The sequence below is a fragment of the Balaenoptera physalus genome (assembly GCF_965194825.1).
Source record: "Balaenoptera physalus genome assembly, chromosome: 11".
NCBI classification, from domain to species: Eukaryota; Metazoa; Chordata; class Mammalia; order Artiodactyla; family Balaenopteridae; genus Balaenoptera; species Balaenoptera physalus.
The window spans coordinates 102,689,765-102,714,264 of NC_138896.1; the positions used below are offsets into that span (position 1 = coordinate 102,689,765).

A 24,500-nucleotide genomic window follows, 5' to 3' on the forward strand; every position below is an offset into this window, starting at 1 on the left:
GACTCGTGTCCCTATGGGAAGCCCGTGAGGAGACAGAGACACACACAGAGAAGCCAGGAAGCAACACGGAGGCAGAGATGGGGGTGAGGCAGCTATAAGCCAAGGACTGCCAGCCGTTGCCAGAAGCCGGGAGGAAGGCATGAGATGGCTCTTAGCCCTGCCGACACCTTGATATTGGACATCCAGCCTCCAGAACTCCTAAGGGAATAAATTTGTTGCTTTAAGCCACCCAGTTTGTGGTCATTTATTACGGCAGCCCCAGGAAGCTAATCCAAGGCCCGAGTCTCTTGTGTCCCTCAAAGGCCCTCAACTTCACTTCTCGGCCGGCACTTGCCCCTGCACTACAAGTGCTGGTCACTTGCCAGTCTGCCCCTCGGACAGAGGGTCCCTGTGAGAAGGACCCCAGGTCTCAGTCCTCCTGCACCCAGCAGGTACTCAATAAATGTTTGTAGGTGGAGGAGAAAAGGAGAGAAGAATGAAAATCATAAACCATCAAAGTGAAATAAGGTCAATAGAGACCACCCACTCCAACATTCCCATTTTACAGGTAGGAAGATGGAGGCCCGGAAAGGGAGGATGACTTGTCGGAGGCCCCACTGTTGGCACAGAGAGCCCCAGGCTGCCAGCCCAGCCCTCCATCCCCACATGGCCCTGCTCCACATCACGTACTCACCAACGGCCACATGTGACTCACCGTGCCGGCCCCGTGGCAGCTGCTGCACTTGTAGCGCCCATGCCCGTGGCATTTGTGGCATTCCTGAGAGTGAACGCTCTCCTTGATCTGGTTTTCCAAGTACCAGCAGCTCCTGATTTCACCAACCCTACCCCCATGATGTCAGCATCCCACTTGGAGGTATAACAGTTCAGGCCATGGTGGGAAGATGACCATTGGTGACTAGGCTTCCAAAGGGCCTTGAACACCAAGCCAAGGAGATCACGTTACCACCTCCTCGGAGCCTCAGCCCAGTCGGTCCTGGATGCTAAGACAGGGAGACCAGGTCTCCGACTCCCATGTCCTAACTCACACTCCCAGGCTAAACCACAAAAGCCAGTATCCTTAGCCCATTAGGTGGCTAAAGTGGTCTTTGGGAATAGAAGCCATAAAAAAACAGAGGGTGTTTTTGCAAAAGGCAGCAAACTAGCTACTGGAATTCAATGGCTGAATCAAAATAGCTTTTCCACCCTGGAGAACAGGATGAAACACTTTCTTGATCTCTCAAAGTCCTCTTCGTCTTATGATGCTATGAAAACTCAGAGGGTAAAATGACACGCTTGAATCAAGTTCTAAAGTGAAAACAAGGCAGGTAATTAGATGAGAACATAACATAAAACATCTCAGCTGGGGTTTTGTAACACATTAGGTTACCCTCACTACCTGTCCTGATTATATTTCTGTAAAACAGAGTGGATGTCAAATTCTACTCCCCTAGTGACTTCCATAAAAAAATCCCAGTGATGCTTTAATTTTATTTTATATGTTTCATTCAGCTGTTTCCCAACAGGTCAAAAAAATAAAAATAAAAAAGATAAAAACACTCAGATGGTCTAGGAATGTGAATGCTCACTATTTAAAGCTGGTGACAATTTCGTACCATCCTGTTGCTATGTGAACGCTCCCTAATTTTCACGGAATTTCATATGGGACTACAGCCCATACGCTGGGTTTTCTTAGAATTCTGCTTATTTGATGGGCAAGGAATAAACCACCAGCCTGGACTTTGGGTTTCCTTTTTAAAAGGATAAAGTTTGAAGAAACTATGGTGCCTGGAAAACCAGCTCCGAGAGAAGGGCAGAGACTCCAATAAACACATTACCTTGACCAATGATGAGTGAGGGACTTGGAACTTCCTGGTATCTTCCTGAAACATCGGGGGAACCTGGACCTTGATGTCCCAAAGCCTGGGGGAGGTCCCTCTTTGTGGCCCATCCACGGAGTGGTCTGCCAGAGAAAAGGGTTGTTCAAAGAGCACCAAACGGCTGCAAGGACCAGCTTTCATTTATTCACCAAATAGTACGGAGCCTTCACCTGGTGCCAGGCGTTAAGCTAGACCCTGGGGCCGAGGGACTGGTAGGTAAGGGTCCCCTTAGAGCCTGTGCTTCAGCAGCCAAGCGTCGGAGTTGAACAGACCCGGCTGACTCCTGCTTCTTGTACTTCATGGCTGCGGAACTCGAGACCATCTCCTCCACCTACCTCTCTGCCCTGCAATCCTCTCCTCTCTACCCAGGGATAACAGTGGCACCTACCATGGAGAACGGTAGTAAAACTGAACAGCAGAAGGCATACCAGTGCTTAGCCCAGGGCTGGTACAGGCCGAGGGATCAATAAACAAGGATTGCCACCACTACTGTCACCAGCCCCACCATCTTCTTTCTCCTCCTCCTCCGTTCAAGGAGATGGACTACATCGCAATACAACAGAACATGACACGGTGAGTGCTTTGGACAAGAGCTGCATAAGGCGCTCTGAAAACTCAGAAGACTGACTCATTCTGCTGGGGAGCGGACAGCAGGGGAGAAATCCTCAGGGGCTTCGTAAAAGAGGGGACCCTCCAGCTAAGCCTCGGAGGATGACCCAGAGAACAGGTAGGGCACAGAGCTTCCCAGAAAGAGAGCCTTAAGCCTCCAGGGGGTCCAGCAGAGGTGGCATAGCACACTGAACGGGGTGGGGATCCAGAGACTTGGGGAGGCGCTGGGGGTGGCCCAGGAGGCAGGCAGACGCCCGAGCACACTGGCTGCCTTTGCAGTCTGGCCCCGTGTGGCAGCACCAGCCTGTGGCCAAACGCAAACACTAGACTTTTGCAGGACCTCCTGCAAACCACTTCCCTGGAAGGTCTCCCGGGGGACAGGCCACCCTCCCTTTTTATGGGGGACGGGAAGCTGAGGCTGCGAGCAGCGGAGCATCTTCCTCGGGGTCAGTGGCTAAGCCAAGTCCTGACGTTCTCCACCAGCCCCTGCCGTATTCGCTCCTCATTAAACTCATTTCAGACAACTCACTTACTGGTAAAGGGCTGAAAAGTCCATTCACTTATCCTGGATTCACTGAAGGTTTCTAGTCGATACTACAAAGGAAAAATAGTGTGTTCACATTCGTGCCCTCAGGAAGACAGAGCCTTATGCGAAAGATGAAGCTCCCCAGCCCTGGGCTCTGCGGGGGGAACAGAAGTTCCCAAGCACGGCCAGCGCCCGAGGGCCGCTCAGAACAGGCTGGCAGCAGCGACTCGTGTCGCAGATGCCCTGGGACACATCTGCAGGGGGTCACTCAGCCCCAGGAAATCTCCCCTGACAGACACACCACTGGGCACCTGCAGTATAATGTGTATAATTTCTTTATACACAGAAATGGTCTATGAGGCAAGTTTTGAAGCAAAAACTGCCCTTTGACAGATGGAGGCTGCTGGAATCAGCCGCTCCGAGCGCCCCCTGGGGGAATTTATCTGCCTGAGGTCGAGATCCTCCTTCTTGGTCCTCATCCACCGGATCCTGGACATCGCCTGGCTCCTCCTTTTCCATGTGAGGAAAGGGATGCTCAGAGAGGCCAGGTGACTTGCCCAAGGTCACACAGCTACACAGAGACCTCGTACCTCAAATCCCTGCTCTGACCACTCCCTGCGAGGCTGAGTTCTGTCACTGTGTGCCCTTCTGGGGGATGGCTATGCCAGTGACACTAGGAAATGTGAACTTAAACTTGTCCCTGTCAAGGCAGAAGGTGACAAAGGTGGGGTCACCTTGTGTGGTCTTGGTACCAAGCACAGAACCTCCCTGGAGCCTCAGGCCTGGGGGTGATGGATAAATAAATACCCTTGGCACAGGTGAAACTTGGGGGAGGCAGAGGGAGCTGGGATCAGGGGAGGAGACGGCCCTTTCTAGCCCACCCCTCCAGGAAGCAGGTAAGCTGTGTCTTTAAAAACAGGGCTTTGGTGCCAGCCAACCTGTGTTTGAATCCCAGCTCGGTCACTTCTAGCTGCATGTTTGGGGGCAAGTAACTCCACCTCTCTACATGTCCAAGTCCTCCTAACTGGTGACGATACCTACTATGCAGGGTAGCTATGAGGATTCGCTAAGACGTACAGGTAACGCGCTGTCCGTGATGCCTAGGGCATTCGAGCTGTTCGCTGGTGACTGACAACCATGATTCCTTGTATTATACCTCACTACAATGTCACCGCTATTCACACGCACTGTTCCCCCAGACTCCTTTCTCCCGGGCCTCGCCAGGCGCCCGCCGGCCAGCCCTCACCCTGCGCAGGGCCTGCTGCTTCAGCTCCAGGATGACGAGGTCGCCGGCGGCCGCGCTGCCGTAACAGCACTTGGAGTCCACGAAGCTGAGGAGGGCTTCCCGGGCCACCTCCTCTGTCACCACGGGGACTCTGGTGGGGACCGAGAAGAGGGGCGGTGGGTCTGGGGAGAGCCTGCGGGCTCACCCAGGCCAGTCAGCCCCCTCACTGTGCAGATGGAAACTAAGGCCCGGAGACAGGGGTCCCCCGGCCGTGTCCACAGCAGTGGTAGAGCCCTCAGGCATCCAGCCGGTAAGGGCATCTCCGGCATCAGGAACTGTGTGAACAGATGCCCGGTGGGAAAGTGGCAGGTCCTTCGAGAGGACAGCAAAACCACTTTAGCTGAGGTGTGGAGCGGCGGAGAAGGGCTGATGGGATCTTAGAACTCAAATGAAAAAACAAAAACAGAAACAAAAAACTGAAAGATGAATTATGCCACTTTACAGATAAGGAAAACTGAGGTCCAGAGAAGATGTCACACAGCTAGAAGGAGGCAGAGTTAGGCTAGACGAGGTTCCTGCCCTCTGAGACCTTGACTTCAGCCAGAGGAGTTGTGAGTAACGCTCAGGGGAAGACCCCAGCCGAGAACCTTCTGACAGTGGCGCCCACAGAGACCCGCCATGAGCCCGCTGGACGGCAGCAGTGCAGGCTGGGAGGCAGACTACGAAGGACCCTTTCTCGGCCCCCTCTCGGGACACCTCTCCTCCTCCTGGAAGACTCCCCTGAGGCCCAACTGCCCTGTCCCTCCTCGGCAAAGCCCTCCCGCCACCGCCATGAGCAGAGGCCCCTTCCTCCTCCCCGCCCCCCATCTTCACATTCTTCTCCACGGCAGCCTGCCTCCAAATGCAAGCCCTCACCAACGCACGCTGTGTCGCCGACACCCCCGGCCCTGCGCACAGAGGGGCCCGCGTGCCCACAGACAGTGCACAGCAGGTGGAGAGCGTGGGGCAGCAGTGGCCGGGACGACTCCACGGAAGAAGGGGCGTCTGCAGGCACGCAGGGCTGGCCGCCAGGGAGGAGAAGGGAGGTGGTCCAGGCAGCAGCGGGGCCAGGAGCACCAGGAAGACACCCTCGACGGCACGACACGGCCACCCTGGACCCAGAACGGGCACGGCTCCTCCTCCTGTCCGCACAAAGCTGGCTGGACAGCCGGAGCTCTGCCCCGAGTCCTCCAAGCAAGCAGACTTTCGGTAAAGGGCGAGATAGGAAATACTTTAGGCTTTGTGGGCCACGTGGCCTCTGTGTCACCACTCAGCTCCTCTGTCACAGTGTAAAAGCAGCCACAGACAGTAAGGAAACAAAAACACATGGCCGTGTGCCAATAAAACCTGATAGACAAAAGTAGGCAGTGAGCTGGATCTGGCCCGGGGGCCGTAGTTTGCAACCCGTGATCTAGACTAGAGTTTTCAACCCTGGCTTGGTAGCCAAACAACCTGAAGAGCTTGGAAAAATACACACTCCCAGGCTCCATCCATGGAGACTCTGATCCACTGGGTCTGGAGTCCTGATGCACTGTCTGGGTTGAAATCTGTGGCCCCTGAGATCCCCGAGGAGGGCTGTCGGGGGACAAAGGTGACCTGAGGATCATCACGTGTGATCCCGTGCGATGGCTCCATGGGGGTTGCCAGGGCTCACCTGTGTTCCAGGAACGAAGACCAGCACCTTTGTTCCTGGGGTCTCCCCGGAGCCTCCGAAGGTGGGAAGAATATCTGGCATCCTGGAGGAGAGCGAGGGAGTCAGGGCTCGACAGCCCGGCTCCAAGGCACAGGTATTTGTGGGACAAAAGGAGGAAAGATGGGCCGAATGTGAGAGAGAAGAGACGAAGAATGAGGGTTCCAAGACCAGCAGCATCCTGGTCGTAAGTGGAGATGGACATGGTCACGGAATGTCCATGGACACAGTGCCTACACCCCGTCCTCCCGTTCCCTCCCAATGGCGACAAGGGGCTTCCCAGGGCCCCCAGGGAACAGGGGAGCTCTCCCAGCCCGGCCTGTTCCAGAGATGCCCGCACAACAGCGTAAGCCCCGGGAAAAGGCTGCGGGACCCAAGCCCCCAGGGACACAGACTCACTGTCCCCTTGAAGAAGCCAGTCACAGCTGGGCAGCCTCTCCAGGAGTTCAGCCGGGGGCGCCAGAGGACTCTCGGCCTCGAAGCTGAGGTCCATCACACCTGGGGAAGAACGGGCAGTGCTGAGCCTCGGGAAGGAGGGGGTCGAAGGCGACTCCTGTCAGCTACCTGACAGGTGAGGGCAGGTGCATCGTCAAGAGGCTCACGGTTTCAGTCAGTCTCACTCTGGCCCCCTCGGAACACACAACATATTTGTAGAGCGGCCAGCAATGGGGTTGGGGGTATGACAGTAGCAGCGGTAATAATAATGATGAGACAAACATTCGGAAGGGCAGCTCCTATTTGCTGGGCACCTGCTCTGTGCCAGTCAGCAGGACAGGTGCCGTATAAACAGTATCATATTCCCCAGCCCTAGGAGACAGACACTGAATAACAGATGGGCACACTTCTTTGCTGCTCCTCTCATCAACAGACAGGTCTCCGTTTCCTCCCCTTGAACCTGGGCAGGCTTGTGACCGCTTCACCAAGGGAACACAGCAAGCAAAGAAGAGACTGCAGTTCCTACTTCTGGCCTCCTGAAGCCGTCCCTCTTGATGCCTGAGCTGCCAGGTAAGAAATTAGACTATCCCACTGGAGAGGCCACGTGCAAGTGCCCTGAGAGTACGTGGGGAGGGGCCCAGTGGAGCCTGGCCTTCCGGCCACCCTGCCCAGCCACCAGGAATATGAGCAAAGCCGTCTTGGACCCTCCAGTCCAGAGCAGCTGCCTGCTGAATACACTGAGGGGCCCTTGTATGGACTGCATGTCTGCATCCCCCCAAATTCATATGTTGAAACCCACAGCCCCAATAGAGCTGGGTTTTTGGGGTTTTTTTTAACACATTAAAAAAATATATTTATTTATTTATTTGTTTCTGGCTGCGTTGGGTCTTCGTTGCTGCACATAGCCCTTCTCTAGTTGCAGCGAGTGGGGGGCTACTCTTCGTTGCGGTGCGCGGGCTTCTCATTGCGGTGGCTTCTCTTGTTGCAGAGCACAGGCTCTAGGTGCGCGGGTTTCAGTAGTTGTGGCATGCGGGCTCAGTAGTTGTGACCCGCGGGCTCCAGAGCGCAGGCTCAGTAGTTGTGGCGCACGGGCTTAGTTGCTCCGCGGCATGTGGGATCTTCCCGGACCAGGGCTCGAACCCGTGTCCCCTGCAATGGCAGGCGGATTCTTAACCACTGCGCCACCAGGGTGAGCCCTTGGGAGGCGATTAGGTTTAAATGGGGTCTTAAGGATGGAGCCCGTGATGGGATCAAGGTCCTTATAAGAAGAGAAAGAGGCTAGGGCTCTCGCCCTCTCTACTACGTGAGCACCCAGTGAGAAGGCGGCTGTCTACAAGCCAGAAGCGGGCCCTCACCAGATGCCGGGTCTGCTGATGCCTTGACCTTGGACTTCCCAGCCTCCAGAACTGTAAGAAATAAATGCTTGCTGTTTAAGCCACCCAGTCTCTGGTATTTTTGTTACAGAAGCTTGAACCAACACAGACCCTAATCAGTTACCCATGGAGCAACCGCCTGAGCCCTGTTGAAATTTCTGACCCACAAAATCATGAAACATATTAAAGTGGCTGTTGTTTTAAGGCAGCCTGGGATGTGGGACAGTAGGTCATGCAGCTTCCTCCATCAGGCAGTCTTTACTCTGAGACTCTCCACAGACCCAGACAAGACTTTCTTGGAGCTGCACCAGGGTCTCAGGCTCCCCCTGCTGCCCTCTCTCCTCTCACAGGTGGCTGACCTGCACTGGGGTCCAAAGACGGTCCCTGCCTACGCCTGCCCCTTCTCCCCCTTTCCCTTCACAGGTCTCCAAGGGACGTCTGGCACGTCTCAGGCCATCTTGGTGTCTGCTTCTTGGATGACCCAAACTGACACACCAGCACAACCACGTTCTACCAATGAGACTGAGGCTCAGAGAGATTGTGACTCGCCCAAGATCACCCAGCCAGTGAGTGATAGAGTTGGATTCAAACCAAGGTTCTTCTCTCTCCAAAGCTGGCATTCTTTTCCAAGTACTTTTTACAAGGCAAACCCTATGGAAGAAGCACTGATTATATAACTGTTTTTAAAACCTCATCTTGATCTGTCAGGCTGTGACATCTATACATAGGGACTGAGACCCCAAGGAGGAAAGCATAATACTAGAACTGGCTCCTGGAAACTCAGGACAACTCATGAAGCACCTCCCACACCTGATGCCTCACCCCACCATCCCACCTAGAGGTGTGGAAGGCAGGGCGTCTAACTCCGCTTGACACGAGGAGTCTGACCCTCAGAGAGGTTACTCCAGTACTCCCAGGGTGCACAGCGCTGGAGTTGGAGCAGGCCAGAGGCTCCTTGCTCCAGTTCCAGCCCAGTGGGCCACCTGTCAAACCTGTTCCGTGAAGTCCCCAGGCTGGGGGACAAGGATACCTCAACTGTGTCTTTCTAGTGGCCAGTTGACCATAGGAAGTTGACTTTAAAGGGCGAGCTGATAAACGGTCAGTGGAAGCGGATTCTCTCTGCATTAAGTCACTGAAGGCCACTTGGGTCAAACCTCCAGCTGACCCACCTCATCTCCGAGATCTCCTCTTTTCTGCAGCTCTCTAAAACCTATAGCTCTTTATCACTACGAAAATAAAAATATTATGTCCTGTTATTTAGAGTTTAATAAAAGCAGAGGCCAGAAGAATAAGTAGATCTTGTTCAAAACTGGAACAGCTTAGGTTATCTGGAAGTAGAGACAAGACATCGGATGGTGAAGAAGCCTGAAATTCTGGCATTCATGGCCAAGAACAGTGAGGGAAGAGGCGGTGTCATTAAAACAAATAAACAACCCTGCTCTACCACCCCTCCCCCATTAGGGGTGCACTTGTCCTCTGATAATAAGCAATACATATGCGTCTCTAAGGTTCTGTCTCCTTGCAGGAAACTTCCAAAAGAAGCTGAAATAGAAGAACGTTTGTGGATATAGAGAGTACCTTTCTTAGCAGGAAAGCTTATCTTTGTAAGCAAATGATTCTTCCAAGAAGCAGGTGAGAGCCCTGGGACGCATGCAGGTGCGATGTAAAGTGACATCATCCCAAAGCTGCTAACGCCTGCCAATGTGTCCTGAAATCCCCAGGATGAGATTTCCCCTGGAATTATTATTCTTCGAACCTTGGTTCTCAGTATTGTTTCGCTTCTAATAAGTTTATTAGCATTCTCAGCTACTCCAGCCACCAGTGACCCAGGGATCAGCAAACATTTTCTACAAATAGCCAGGTGGTAAATAGTTCAGACTATGGGCTGTACAGTCTGTCTTAGTTACTCACCTCGGCCGTAGTGCCCTGAAAGCAGCTATAGACAACAGACAACTGAATAAGTGTGGCTGGTTCCAATGAAACTACAAAACAGGCGGTGGGTCAGCTTTGGTCCATGAGCCGTATTTTGCCCACCCTGACCTGACACCCACCTGTGCGGGGGGGTTCTGAGGGGGATCAGGAAGGTGGCGGCTGGAATTTGAACCTTTCTGGGGCAGGGTCCACGCAGTGTCTGTGGGCGCAGTTAAAAGAATTAAAGGTGAGGGGCAGGGTTGGACTGTAGCCAGGGTGGGGATGGGGGTGACTGCACTCAGAACCCCTGGGCACGGTGCTTAGGAACCCGGGCTCTGATACGCTGCCGTCTGAGCCAGGTAACACATGACACTGCGCCAGACACATCCTCCCAGCACTCAACTCCCCCAGCTGGGAGAGAGAGCGGGTGGTATTAGGGCCCACCTAACGAGACAATGCGTATACAGCTCTCAGCCCCGAGCCTGGCATGTAATAAATGCTCGGTCAGTGCCTTGGACCGAGGAGGGCGGGTCTTCCTCTTTCTTGGTGCTCCTTTAAGCCAGCGCACAAGAGTGAAAATGTCAAGCGTGGAAAGAAAGGCAAGGCCATCACAGCCCCCTCCCCTGGGAGGGCCCCCGCCTGCCCGGAAGTTTTGGCTCCGCTGGGTCATCAATACTCCCCCGGACAAGAAGACAAGGAAACGCCACGTGGCCGCTCTGTCCTGCTGGAAACCAAACAACAGGGCAGGAAGACGGGAAGAATGAGAGGTGGGGAACTCAGAGCTCCATCCATCAACTGGGAGCCACAATGACCTCTGGCAACTCTTCAGAGCTAAATTAACCTCCCCATTATGTTGTGGACGAAAATAAAGGCCTCCAGGCTGAAGCAGGGGCAGACACGTCATTTCCTGGGCAGACCTCATCGGGCACAACAGGAACGCGGACGTCACGGGACATTGTGTGGCGCCCAGCGTGGGGTGCTCGACGGGGGCCACCAGCCGCGTCACCGTTTCCACGGTGTTGGGCCGAGTCCCAGGGTGGCCGTCCAGCGGGACCACCGCCCCCTGATTCACGCACTGCCTGGGTGAGGGATGCTCCACGATCTCTCCTGCCCCTCATGACAGCCACTATTTCCCCCGTTTAGTACAAGGACGAGACGAGGCTCACTATTTCCCCGTTTAGTACAAGGACGAGACGAGGCTCACCATTTCCCCCGTTTAGTACAAGGACGAGACGAGGCTCACTATTTCCCCGTTTAGTACAAGGACGAGACGAGGCTCACTATTTCCCCCGTTTAGTACAAGGACGAGACGAGGCTCACTATTTTCCCCGTTTAGTACAAGGACGAGACGAGGCTCACTATTTCCCCCGTTTAGTACAAGGACGAGACGAGGCTCACTATTTCCCCCGTTTAGTACAAGGACGAGACGAGGCTCACCATTTTCCCCGTTTAGTACAAGGACGAGACGAGGCTCACCATTTCCCCCGTTTAGTACAAGGACGAGACGAGGCTCACCATTTCCCCCGTTTAGTACAAGGACGAGACGAGGCTCACTATTTCCCCGTTTAGTACAAGGACGAGACGAGGCTCACTATTTCCCCGTTTAGTACAAGGACGAGACGAGGCTCACCATTTCCCCCGTTTAGTACAAGGACGAGACGAGGCTCACCATTTCCCCCGTTTAGTACAAGGACGAGACGAGGCTCACTATTTTCCCCGTTTAGTACAAGGACGAGACGAGGCTCACTATTTCCCCGTTTAGTACAAGGACGAGACGAGGCTCACTATTTCCCCGTTTAGTACAAGGACGAGACGAGGCTCACTATTTCCCCGTTTAGTACAAGGACGAGACGAGGCTCACTATTTCCCCGTTTAGTACAAGGACGAGACGAGGCTCACTATTTCCCCGTTTAGTACAAGGACGAGACGAGGCTCAGAGATGTGACTGGAGACAGCAAGCCCACAGGCTCGTGGCAGAGACAGAAACAGTACTTAGAACGCAGAGCCTGACTCCAAGCCCCAAGGCCTTCCTGCTCGGGTGAACACGCCTGTGCTCCAGGCACACACGTCACGTGGTTGCCGAGAGAGCTTCGCGAAGTGCCACCCACGTCGTGTTTCTGCTCGCCAGACGCCAGCTATTTTTCTTTTGTATAGGAAGGAATTTTTCTGGTGGAGAAAGGCACAATTCGTGGATAACCCCCTTATCTTTCTCTTTTTAAAATGCCATTCCCTTGATTTCAGATGATCAAAGGAGTCCACGTCTCCTGCCCCTGATTAATCATTGTTAAAGCACTGAAATCTGACAGAGGTGGTGCTGAAAGTGACTTCCATGTGGATGCAACACCCAGAATGTCCCTATCCATGCCTACTTTGGTACCAACTTATGTCACTGGAGGAAAATATTCTCTCTCCGAAGCTTCCCCACATTGTAGACTCAAAAACTAAGGAGACAGCACTTTAGTGACTGGGAAGGGTAACTCAACTGGCTAAAGTGGACAGCCAACTCTCACCTAAGAAGGGACATTTAAATTACAGAAGTCAGGCTTCCCTGGTGGCGCAGTGGTTAAGAATCCACCTACCAATTCAGGGGACACGGGTTTGAGACCTGGTCCGGGAAGATCCCACATGCCGTGGAACAACTAAGCCCGTGCGCCACAACTACTGAGCCTGTGCCCTAGAGCCTGTGAGCCACAACTACCGACCCTTTGTGCCACAACTACTGAAGCCCGCACACCGCAACTACTGAAGCCCGTACGCCACAACTACCGAAGCCTGTGGGCCTAGAGCCCGAGCTCTACAACAGGAGAAGCCACCGCAATGAGAAGCCCGCGCACCGCAACGAAGAGTAACCCCTGCTCACTGCAACTAGAGAAAGTCTGCGCACAGCAACGAAGACCCAAAGCAGCCAAAAATAAACAATAAATAAAATAAATTTATTTTGGAAAGAAAAGAAAGAAAAAGCTTTAAAAATATGTAAATAAATTACAGAAGTCCCATAGCAGGCTCCCTTTCTGAAACCAGGAGAAAACTTTACCTAGTTTCAGATTTCGTCAACCTTGTTTCTAAAAACTTTCTGGACAATCTCACACCTTGCAGTAGACCCTAAATGCCGGCCTGAGGTTTGATTATGTTGGAAACCAGCACATAGGGTGACCCTATGGCAGGATCAGAGTTTTTAGAATTTTAAGGGAACTAAAAAGAGTTCACCTTCCTCTTACCTTGCTTACCAAAAAGCTTGATGCCAAAACAGAAACACCACGGTGGTAATATTTTCCATTAATAGCAGTTTAATTTTAAAGCTCTCAGGGACATAATCTGATAATTCTCTAGAGTCAACATTTACTCCATGCCTACTCTGGGCTGAGTCATATATTAGGCACTTTACATCCAATTAATCTTTTACCAATTCTGCAAGATGACACCATCTCTATTTTTATTGGGGGAAATAAAGCTCAGAGAGGTCAAGTGACTTAGGCAAAGTCACCCAGCAATTAGGAGGCAGAGCTTCGATTTGAATCCAGATCTGACATAGCCCATGTCTACTACAACAAACTCCAAGAATAAACTGAAAGAATGCTAATGAGCAGTATTTTTTAAGAGGAAAGATTGCATTCGACTGTTAGTAGAAGCTTATTAGAGTAAGACTATGGATACACAATTTCCAATATATCAGAGATCAGAGTCGCTCCTCCTCAAATACATGCTAAAACATCTAGGTACGGTCTCTCACTTCAATATGAAAAAGGACTCCAACAAAATTTAAACTGAGCTCTCTCAGATTAGCATGGGTTCATTTTATATCCCACTGCAGCTCTGAGGCTTAAAGCTCGGAGACACTAACACTAAAGGCAGGAAGGAGTGTTGGGCCTGCAAAGGACCTTCAGAGTCACCAAGTTCGGTAACTCTGAAAAAGTACTAGCGTCACAGGCCTCTCTGGGATTCAAGTGAAAGCTGTGGATGCCCTCCCCTCCTGCTCCCCCCACACACACACACACAAAGCCCATACACACAGTATTTTGCCTTCACCTTCATGGTCCTCAAATTAAGAACTCCTGACCAATCTCCTTTTACAGATGGGGAAACTGAAGCTCAGAGAGGTTAAGTGGCTTGACCGAGATCACAGAGCCAACTCACAGCAGGGCTAGGACTTGAACCCTAGGCTGCCAATTCCCAACCTGATACTCCCCACGTTGTCCGTTCCAAACTCACTATCCAACTTTGCTGTTTTAAAACATAGCACGTTTCTTCTTAAAATACCACTTCCTTCTTCATCTCTTTAATTAGTTCTTAGATTCCGTTGTATTTCTGTCCCACTAATGACAAGATGGGGTCACCTGGACTATGTTTCCTGAGCAGTAATGAACAAGCGAGCTTTTTGCTGGAGGGAGATCGTGCGTAAAGACCTTTCACTGACATTGCTTTAAAATTAACCTCAGCTAGAAACTGATGCACCTCCGACTGAAATGAGAATCCTGATATTCAGGCTCACACTCGGCTTGGGCGGGGGAGGGGAGACGGTCAATGAGAGAAAGGGAAGGACAGAGACGCTAAGGTCTGGACAGGGTTACGCGGTTAGGGAGGAGAGTTCTCACCTTGGTTCTCCACCTCCCTTCTCCGCTGCCCCGAGGCACCTAACGGAAGAACAGCCTGCAGGCCGCACATGGGCTTCACATGTGAAAGGCAGGAAGGAAGGAAGGGATGCTCTAGCCACACAGACGCAGAGCCAAGACAGCGCTGAGGGCAGCGGGGAGACTTCAGCTCGGCGACCCACGGAGGCGGGCGCCCCTCGCCCTGACAGGCTGTACTTACTGTCATCGTCACTGAGATCCCTGTCCATCGTCGAGACGTCCAGCCAGGCAAGTGTCTGCCCTCCCAGTGGGCTCAGGCTGCTGGGATCTGAGGGACCACCCTTGGCCCCTCCCAGAACAGCGGGCCCATTGTTACCTGATCTGAATACAACAGAGGGAAACATCTGTGGGGAAGCACCGAGTCCATCAGGGCGGCTGCTCTGGACCCAGTCTAAGGGTTCTTGGGGTTCCTCCTCACAAGACCCTCTACTTGCCGGGCTCGTGCTGGTGCTCCTGACCACCTGCATCCTCACGCAGCCCTACGAGATGGGCACCTTCATGGAACCCATCTTCCTGAGCTGGGATTCAGACTCTCGTCTGCTTGACTCTCAGGTCAGAGCTCTTGACCCCTGTGCCACATGTATCATCTATAGGGAGGCAGGTTCCTGAGCGCTGGGCAGGCAGGGTGGAGGAGGCGGGTAGAGAACAATGTAAAATGCAATGACCGCAAGGAGGTTACCTCCCCAACGGCAACGGGAGATGCAGGGGGGAGCTCTCAAGTCGTGAGTGTCAACCTCCTGGGCTCAGTGGGGAACAGTCGAGGCTGGCATTAAGAGGCGATGCTCCAAAGCCGCTCAGCACAGCATGGGCAGAGCCGGCTCCCAACCCAGGCTGCGTGGGCCGCTGATGTCACCACACCAGCCCAGCTCTCTGGGAGACATCTGTGGGTTTTTAAAGGCCTCTTTCTGAGCCTCCTGCATCAGGGCTCAAAACACCTGCAACCCCGACCCTTGCAAGATGACGCAAGACCACCCCTCTCCTCTAGAGGAGTCTAAACCGTGAACACCTGGACCTGGGTCACCTGCTGGTGGAAGCAGACGGCTCGTGAGCTGGCGCCACCTGCACTGCATCCTTGGCAATGACGCCTCACAGCTGGGCCTGGAGTTCTCTAGCCAGGACAGCCTCGCTCTGTAGGGCAAAGCATGTACCCTATGCCCTGCCTGCCCAGCCCAGCAATGCCCATGGGATGTGTCACGATGCCCACAATGAAGACTGGCTGTCGCCTTCACCTGGGAAGTGCTGTGACTGATGTGTCCATGGCCTGGCTTCAGTGGCCGCGCTGGGCACAGAGATGGCTCCAAGGCGACCAGAAAGTGCCCTCAGTCTCCCTCTGCTGCGTTCACCCTCATCATTCACTGCCCGCCCTCAACAGAATGCTGGTGACAATCATGAAAGCAGTAGCAATAATTTGACAAACGCTTCTTAAGTACAGTCAGATGCTTCAACGCCCACAAATAGGTTTTTATGGTTGATCGGAGCACTAAATTCCTTAAACTTGAGAGTTATATAAGTTTCATTACTGCATGTTCATGAGAAAGACCGAGATCCTAATACAGCCTTTTAATACCTTTAGACATTAAGCAATCATTTGAAGCCCTTGTAGAACTGTCCCCAGGGTAACGGGATTACCATGGATGTGTATGCCTGGGTGTGTATTTTACTCCAAACATAAATGTGTGTGTGTCTATGTCTGTGTCTGTGTCTGTGTGTATGTATATTTGAACCTAAACATGGTAGATGATAGATAGATAGATAGATAGATAGATAGATAGATAGATAGATAGATAGATAGACAGACAAACTACCTGTGGCTTAACTAAAACAATATACCACTATTAAATGTTGAGTACTTTTTAAGCAACCATATATGCATGCCAAAAACCCTCCTCAGCATTTGAAAGAAACAGTCATAGGAAATTATTAAATGGCAAACAGAAGCACAGAAGGTTAAACAGAGCTGAGTACTAAGGGGTCCAGAAGTCTTGAGGCTGCAAAAATGCAGACAACCATGAGGTGTATCTTAGGAACCAGGGAGTGTTGATGAAAGGCAGTGAAAGTCCCTTGCTGCACACTAGTTAGATCACATAGTAATGGGTTAATAAATATCTCTTAAAATACATGGAAAATGAACAAACCAACTGCTAGACCTTTCTAATCTTGCTTAGGCATCAAGACAGGAATGCTGTCTGCAACTACAATGGCATGCGTGGGTGACTCGGGCCAAACAATGTAACCATCACCACCTAGTATTCAGGTGTCAGGAGAAACAAGCATCATTGATTCTAGGCTCCAGGCCAGTATGAAGCTAATACTGGTTCCCACTTCCTGCTAGTATCAGAGGGGCTTCGGGTAGGGAAGGAGAGGCATCAAATGCGTTCCAGACATTTTACATTCATTCTGCATCACTGCTATTGATGTCAAGAAGGGGGCGCTTAGAGCTCTTCTTCCTGAACCGGTCCACGTCAGTCCGTGGATATGATCCGTCATCACACTCTTCAGGTCTTACACATGGTGAAATACCCATGAAACATTTGTTGAATGAACATAACTGTCTAAGAGCTAACTCTATCCATTTATTGCTGCCTGAGAATCTTGTTTGTTCTTGGCAATAAAGTATATTTGATCTCATAGTTTGGTTTCTGAGTCCTGAGGGTACCTCATGGCTGTGGGAATCATGTTAGGGCAGTAAAGGGCTTTAGAAGAGAAACCAGAAATCACAGCGCCTGGCTGCAGCTGAATATGATGCTGAGAGAAATTCCTAGAGGTAGGGCTCAGCCGATACCTGCAAGTATTTAAAGGGTTGTCATGAGGAGCTGGGTCTCAGGACACTCATCCTACGAGCAGGCCTGCTGGGAGCTGATCCAGGATGGGGGACCATTTCAGCTTATCAGAGAGAAGATCTGTCTAGTGACAGATCCTTCCACTGGGTTGGGCCCCTCCGAAGAATATTAAAGCAGAAGCTTGCCGATAAAACAAAGTGGGCAGTAGTAGAACCCAACAGTTTATGACTTCAGAATCAATGTAAACTGGGTTCAAAATTCAAAGGTGGATGCTGCAGCACTGCAGTCCCTTTTTGGAGCATCTCCAGAGGCCAGTGGAAGGAAATCCTCCTGGTGGGGAAAATTCTGAACAGTGCACCTGCTTGTGCATTTTGCCTGAAGGAAGAAATGGCCACAGATAAGAGTCTATACCCCTGTTGTATAGCACAGGGAACTCTACGTCACTTCACTATACAGTAGAAACTAACACAACATTGTAAAACAACTATACCCCAATTAAACAAAAAAAAGAGTCTATACCAATTTATAGGCTATGGAAAATGGTTTTGCTGGATGGTCAGGAACTTCGGAAGGAACACCACTGGAACACTGGTGACAAGGAGGTCTGGGAAAGAGGTATATTGATAGATTTCTCTGAATGGGCAAAGAATATGAAAACATTTGTATCTCATGTTAATGCTCATCAAAGGGTGACTTCAGCAGAGGAGGATTTCAGTCATCCTTTAAAGCTGAGGTGTGACCCATCCCGTGGGGACCAGTCCGGCTCCTTCTGCAGCCACCTCTGCCTTTGCCTAGTGGGTCACAGTGGAAGGGATGGAGGTCATGCATGGGCTCAGCAACATGGGCTTCCACTCACCAAGGCTGGCCTGGCTGCTGCTGAGTGCCCAGTCGGCCAGGAGCAGAGACCAACACGGGGTCCCAATATGGTGACCAACCAGTTACCTGGTGGCAGGCTGATTACACTGAACGGCTTCCATCATGGAAGAGGTAGTGCTTTGTTCTTCTGAAACAGACACTCTGAATATACATGTGCCTTCCCTACACACCATACTTCTACCATCTCCAGACTCTAGCAAAAAGAGCACAGGCTGCATCCTCTAAGATGAAAGAAATCATCAGATCAGTCTGGATGAGAGACAGAGGTTTCTGGCAAGTAGATCTCATGTTTAAGCCACCAGGAAGTTCACCAGATGCTCCTGCAACAGTTCAGGAAGTGCTTACCGTGTGCCCAGCCCTGAGAGGTAAACCAGGTAATTCCTGCCCTTGAGGAACTCACTCCTGGTATTAAGTGGGAGACAAATTCATAAGCAGGTACTTAAAATTCAGAGGCGCAAAGGTGGCAGCAGAGCAGCAGACAAGACGCCCTGGAATATCGAGGATCAGGTGTTACGTGGGATACACACACTGGCGTGGTAGTGGCAGAAAGTGCACCGCCCACTAGGCACTGGTAACACATCAACTGTCACATGAGTACTGGGTGAACTTCCCAGTTACTTAAACATCAGACCTCCTTGTGGGGGACCCTTGCCCCTCAGCCGGTCTGGGCTGTTGATCGTTTTGTATCAGAGGAGGCCGCTTCTGACAAGCACTGGCCCCTGCTTGCCTCCCCCTGTGACTACACCTCAGACCCCCGGAGGCCGTTGCTGGTTTTTCTCCCATCAAAACGGCGGCTACCCCAAAAGGCAGCCACCCAACCAGGTGTTTGTCCCTGGCTTCCCAATTAATCTGCTGGAGCTGGTCCCAGGCTCTTGTTTCTCAGTCAGTCAACAGGAATCACCAAGGGGCTTGTCAATATTACAAATTCCCAGGCTCTGTCCCCAGAAATCCTGATTAAGTAGGTCTGAGGTGGAAGCCTGGACTGTGTCTCTTTTTATAAGATCTCTTGATGATTCCAACTCAGGTGGTCTACACTTTAAAAACCGCTGACTTAAGCAACAGCACAATTCAGCATCTTAACTTCTTTCTTACGAGTGTCATTTCAACATACAATCAGGAGCAGATTAATGAGGTTACCCACCATCTACCTGTCTAAGATATTTTTCCTTTTTATGGGAGGCAGTTTCTTGGCCTCAAGATGAAGACATAATATTGGGTTAAGTTCTTTAGTGAGATCATTCTCCTATCAACCCACAGGTTTTCATTTTCCTCCCTCAAGGGCACAAATCTTGGGACTTCCCTGGTGGTGCAGTGGTTAAGAATCCGCCTGCTAATGCAGGGGACACGGGTTTGAGCCCTGGTCTGGGAGGATCCCACATGCCGTGGAGCAACTAAGTCCGTGCGCCACAACTACTGAAGCCTGCGCTCTAGAGCCTGCAAGCCACAACTACTGAAGCCCGCGTGCCTAGAGCCCGTGCTCCACAACAAGAGAAGCCACGGCAATGTGAAGCCCGCACACTGCAACAAAGACCCAACACAGCCAAAAAAATTAATTAATTACTTTTTTTAAAAAGGCACAGATCTTACAGGGGTAACAGCAAGCACCACAGTGAGAACAGGTGAAGCTTTTTAGAATCACCAAGCGTTTTCAGATGTTCTCTCATTTGGTGGCAGCCCCAACCTGAGCCATCCTACGACATTCCAATACAGAAGCCCTATCTATTTCATGTCTCCTCTCCTCTTCTGAGCCCAGAGAGCCCTCATAACCACCTGGTGAGGTGATGTCATCAAGAATTCACCCAGAAATTCAAATTATTCAGGATTTAGCCATTCTACACGTAGATAAGTAGAAAGGCTCAATTCCAGTCAAAGCAAATTGTTTTCATGACGGTGGTGGTGGTTATACAGCACTTTAAATTTTTTTATTGTGCACGTAACATAAAATTTACCATCTGAACCATTTTTAAGTGTACAGTTCAGAGGTATGAAGTACATTCACATTGTACAACCATGACCACCATCCAGCCACAGAATCTTTTCTTCATCCCCAGCCGGAACTTTGTACCCATTAAGCAGTAACTCCCCAATCCCTGTTCCCCACAGGACCTGGTAATCACCATTCAGCTTTCCATCTCTATGAATTTGACTACTCTAGGTGTCTCATATAAGTGGAATCGTACAGAATTTGTCATTTTGTGACTGGCTTATGTTGCTTATCACGTAGGGCCTTTTTTATTAAAATTTATTTATTTATTTATTTATTTATTTTTGGCTGCATTGGGTCTTCATTGCTGTGCATGCGCTTTCTCTAGTTGCGGTGAGCGGGGGCTACTCTTCATTGTGGTACGCGGGCTTCTCACTGCGGTGGCTTCTCTCACTGTGGAGCACGGGCTCAGGTGCGTGGGCTTCAGTAGTTGCAGCATGTGGGCTCATTAGTTGTGGCGCACAGGCTTAGTTGCTCCACGGCATGTGGGATCTTCCCAGACCAGGGCTCAAACCCATGTCCCCTGCATTGGCAGGCGGATTCTTAACCACTGCGCCACCAGGGAAGCCCCTCATATAGGGTCTTTAAGGTTCACGTATATTGTAGCATGTATTAGAATTTCCTTCCTTTTTAAGGCTGAACAGTATTCCTTTGTATGTTTACACCACAATAATGTTCCTCTGTATGTTTATATCACCCATCCATGGACACCTGGGCTGCTTCTGCCTTTCGGCTTTTGGCTACAGCAAATCATGCTGTTAGGAACACGGGTGGACAAATATCTCTTCAAGACCCCACTTTCAATTCTTTTGGGTATATACCAAGCAGTGGAATTGCTGGATTGTACGGTAATACTATGCTTAATGCTTTAAGGAACTGCCATGTGATTTTCCACAGCAACTGTAACATTCCTACCAACAGTGCACAGGGGTTCCAATTTCTCCACATCCTCACCAACACTTGCTTTCTGTTTATACAGTACTTTACAGTTTACAAATTATTATTAGCTCCACTTGACAGATATTTTTAAAAGGCTCAGAGATGTGACGTGACCTGCCCAGGATCACACAGTAAGGAGCCAGGCCGGAGCCTCCTAACTCCTGGTGCTACATTGTCCCCCTGCCACACAGCTACATGTGAGCACTGGTTCCAAATCCAGTCTCACTCTTTCCAGATGTGGGTCTTGCCCCACCATCTATAGAGCTCTCACCACTCACTCACTTGTCCATCCAGTGAATACTCACTGAGCATCTACTAGGAGCCAGGCCCTGCCCCAGGCCCTCTCAACAGCCCATGTAAATAAACCTGGATCCACCCAGAACCCCCAAGGGAGCCAAGACTGCCCAACAAAGGAATTCTACCCCACAGGGCCTGGCAGCTGCGATAACATTGTTCCTGGCTTATCGGCAGGCTGGGTGGATGGAGACCAGTGGTGCCCATGGCAGGAATCGAGGATGGAGGGGAAGAGAATGGTCTTGACACAAATAAGAAACTTGCCCAAGTGGGAGGTTCCTGGAACACTGCACCCAAGCACCCTCCTCTCCCTGGGAGCCAGGGAAATTGGCACATCCCTTCAGGGTCAGATCATGAGCTCCTAACTGCAGTGACAGAAAAGGGACTGAGATCTTTTGAAGCCTCCCAAATGCCAAGGATGAAGGGAGATGCTTTCATAGGTGTCTTCCCACCTAAACCCTTACAGAAACATGTAAGGTAGATATTGTTCTCTTTATAGGTGAAGAAGCAGGGGCTCAGAGAGGGTGAGTGACTTACCCAAGGTCACACAGCTCATGTATGGCAGAGGCAGGATTTGAACAAGATCTGTTGGCACCAAGGCCCTAATGTAGACTACCAACAATTCCATGCATTACTACCTGTCATTGTAAGAATCTGGGGGAAGACAGAATGATGTGGTTTTCACTGACCTGGCTAGAAAATGGCTCCATCCTTGTAAGCCTGGCTACCCAATCAACCAAACAAGTAAACCACAGAGGCAAGTTTTCACGGAAGAAAGTGAAACTCTGATGCTGTCAATTCCCTGGCCTTCAGAAGGTCACTCTTCCACCTTCCCTTTTCTCACTGAGTGATGATAATCTGAACCTCTGTCTCCTTGACAACAGAAGAGCCATACTTCAACAAGTGTCCCTCCCTGGTCTTTCTGGAAGTTCCCGAGGATCACCCACGTTGCACTAATCCACGCTGTGTGTGCTGCCACTTGGCACCTTGGCCGGATGCCCTTGGGTTCTCCCTTCCACCTCCTCCGGGTCTGTGCTCCCCATCCCTTACCATCTTGACTTAAGTGAGGCCCCTCCTTCAAGCCTCTAGAAATGGGCTGTCTCACTTTACAAAATTCAGCTGCCGAAACTATGGAACACAAAGGAAAACTTAACCTGGAAGTCGGACGCATCACAGCTGCTGGGTTCCATCAACCTTGACTCTCCAGGGAACCCCAAACTCGCCAACTCTTGTAACAGACCCTGGCGTGCCACTGTCTTACAAGGGCCTGGCCACGTCCCCCGGTGGATGGGGGTGGTGGGCGCTGGGCCGCACCCCCAGGTCCCTCAGGACTTACTCCCCAGCCTGGGGGCATCCCCGCTCAAGGCCCAGAGGGGGCCCTTCTGGAATGGCCCCGGGCAGAAGGGAGCTGCCCAGCCCCAGGGCATGCCCCACCCTCCGGAGGGGCCCACGTCCAAGGACCGGTCCATGCAAGGCCGGCTTGCCCGAATTCGGGGCAACTCTGAAGGGCCCCCCCGACCGCCGCCCCCGAGGGAATCAGCTGAGGCCTTCGTTGCAACTGCCCTGCAGCTCCAATCCCCCTCCCCACGGGCCTGCCGCCTCTGCTTCCTCCCAGGATGGACGGGATCCCCAGAGCCCCGCCATCCGTCCGCACACCACCACCCCCTGCCCCCCTCCCGCACCTGTCTCTAAATCTGGGGGCCTGGACTCACCTTGTGTCCGTCAGCACTCACTCCTGGGTGACCTCATGTTGCTTCCTGACCACCACCGACTTCCAACTTTGCACCCGCCTCTGAGCTCCAGGCCCCTCTCCAGCTGGGACATGTCCGATCAATGTAACAGACTCTCCAACTGAACTCCTGACCTCTGTCCCCCCCGCCCCCACCCGCGCCCACAACTCCCCTCTGCTCCCCACGCAGCACGTCACGTCTACTGTCTGGGTCACGTCACAGCGTGGCCACTTGCTCCCACTGCGCACACGGAGCCCCACCCCCTCTTCCCGGGGTCACTGCGGGAGCTCCCTCCTGGTCCTCCTGCTGCCCTCCTCGCCTCCCTGCACCTCTCCGAGCCTCTGCCAGACACAGCGCTCAGACTGATCCTTCTATAACTGCAAGTCACGTGACGGCCCTCCTCTATTCAGCACGCCCCTGGCTGCCATCTCACAGGTCCTGAAAGCCGAGCCCTTGCCGTGGCCTGCGAGGGGCACGCTGCACCCCTCCATCGCCCCTGCCCTGGTCCCCACTATTCAGTCTCCTCGTTGCTCCAAAGCCACACCAAGCACACTCCCACCTCAGGGCCTTTGCACTGGCTGTGCCCTCTGGCTGGAATTCCAGATCCCATAACTCGCTTCCTCACCTCTTTTAGGCCTTGGCTCAAATGTCACTTTCCCAATGAGGCCATCCCTGGCCTGCTACTTAAAACTGGACACCCCTTGGGGCTTCCCTGGTGGCACAGCAGTTAAGAATCCGCCTGCCAAGGCAGGGGACACGGGTTCGAGCCCTGGTCTGGGAAGATCCCACATGCCGCGGAGCAACTAAGCCTGTGCACCATAACTACTGAGCCTGCGAGCCACAACTACTGAAGCCCGTGAGCCTAGAGCCTGTGCTCCGCAATAAGAGAAGCCACCACAATGAGAAGCTCACGCATCACAATGAAGAGTAGCCCCCGCTCACCACAACTTGAGAAAGCCCACACGCAGCAATGAAGGTCCAACGCAGCCAAAAATAAATAAATAAATAAATAAATAAATTTATAAAAAAAAAAACTGGACACCCTGACACCACCCTCACCAACTCTGCAGCTCCCCAGTCCTACTTCCTGCTTTTGTGTTTCTTCACAGCACCTATTACTATCCAACACTTTAAATATCTTACTGTTTTGTTAAATATCTGTCTCACCACCCTATAATCAGGATATAGGATCCACGAGGACAGATTTTTGTCTGTTTTGCTCCCTGCTGCATGCTTAGCACCCTGAACAGAGCCTGGCGAATACCAGATGCTCCACGAATGAATGAATGCATAAAGGAATGAATGAATGACTACACAGTCAATATTATTATGCAGTGACTTCATCATCCCATTGTTCTGGACTCTGAGAAGATTTCTCAGATGAGTTTGTTTCATCTATGGAGCAAGAAAAGGAAAGGAAAGGAAAGACTACTAGTAATTTTTAAATATCAGTTTGTATGACTTTCTAGACTATCACACTTTGAAAAACAGAGGACCCTGGTCTCACAATGCCTCGTTACAAGGACAGCAGGAGGAAATTCACTGTGACCCTGAGGCTTAAATGCTCAACTAAGGATGTCTCCCCAGAAGCTGGGAATAAGGAAA

At 51.6% G+C, this 24,500-nt stretch overlaps 1 protein-coding gene across 12 annotated transcripts in view; it reads right to left on the reverse strand.

The window, feature by feature from the left end:
• The window catches only part of SSUH2 (ssu-2 homolog), a 34,148-nt gene extending 11,183 nt beyond the window's left edge, over positions 1–22,965 (reverse strand). For 2 of the 12 annotated variants that reach the window (XM_082412316.1, XM_082412309.1), the window contains exons 1-8: positions 14,474–16,051; positions 7,736–7,786; positions 6,345–6,443; positions 5,910–5,991; positions 4,238–4,367; positions 2,999–3,059; positions 1,815–1,939; positions 695–757 (exon numbers count right to left, since the gene is read on the reverse strand). In XM_082412316.1, the coding sequence (XP_082268442.1) occupies positions 695–757; positions 1,815–1,939; positions 2,999–3,059; positions 4,238–4,367; positions 5,910–5,991; positions 6,345–6,443; positions 7,736–7,786; positions 14,474–14,759 (897 nt within the window). In that variant the 5' untranslated portion in view covers positions 14,760–16,051. The other 10 variants (XM_082412315.1, XM_082412313.1, XM_082412310.1 and 7 more) reach the window with 9 other exon arrangements.
• Positions 22,966–24,500: the final 1,535 nt, after the last annotated feature.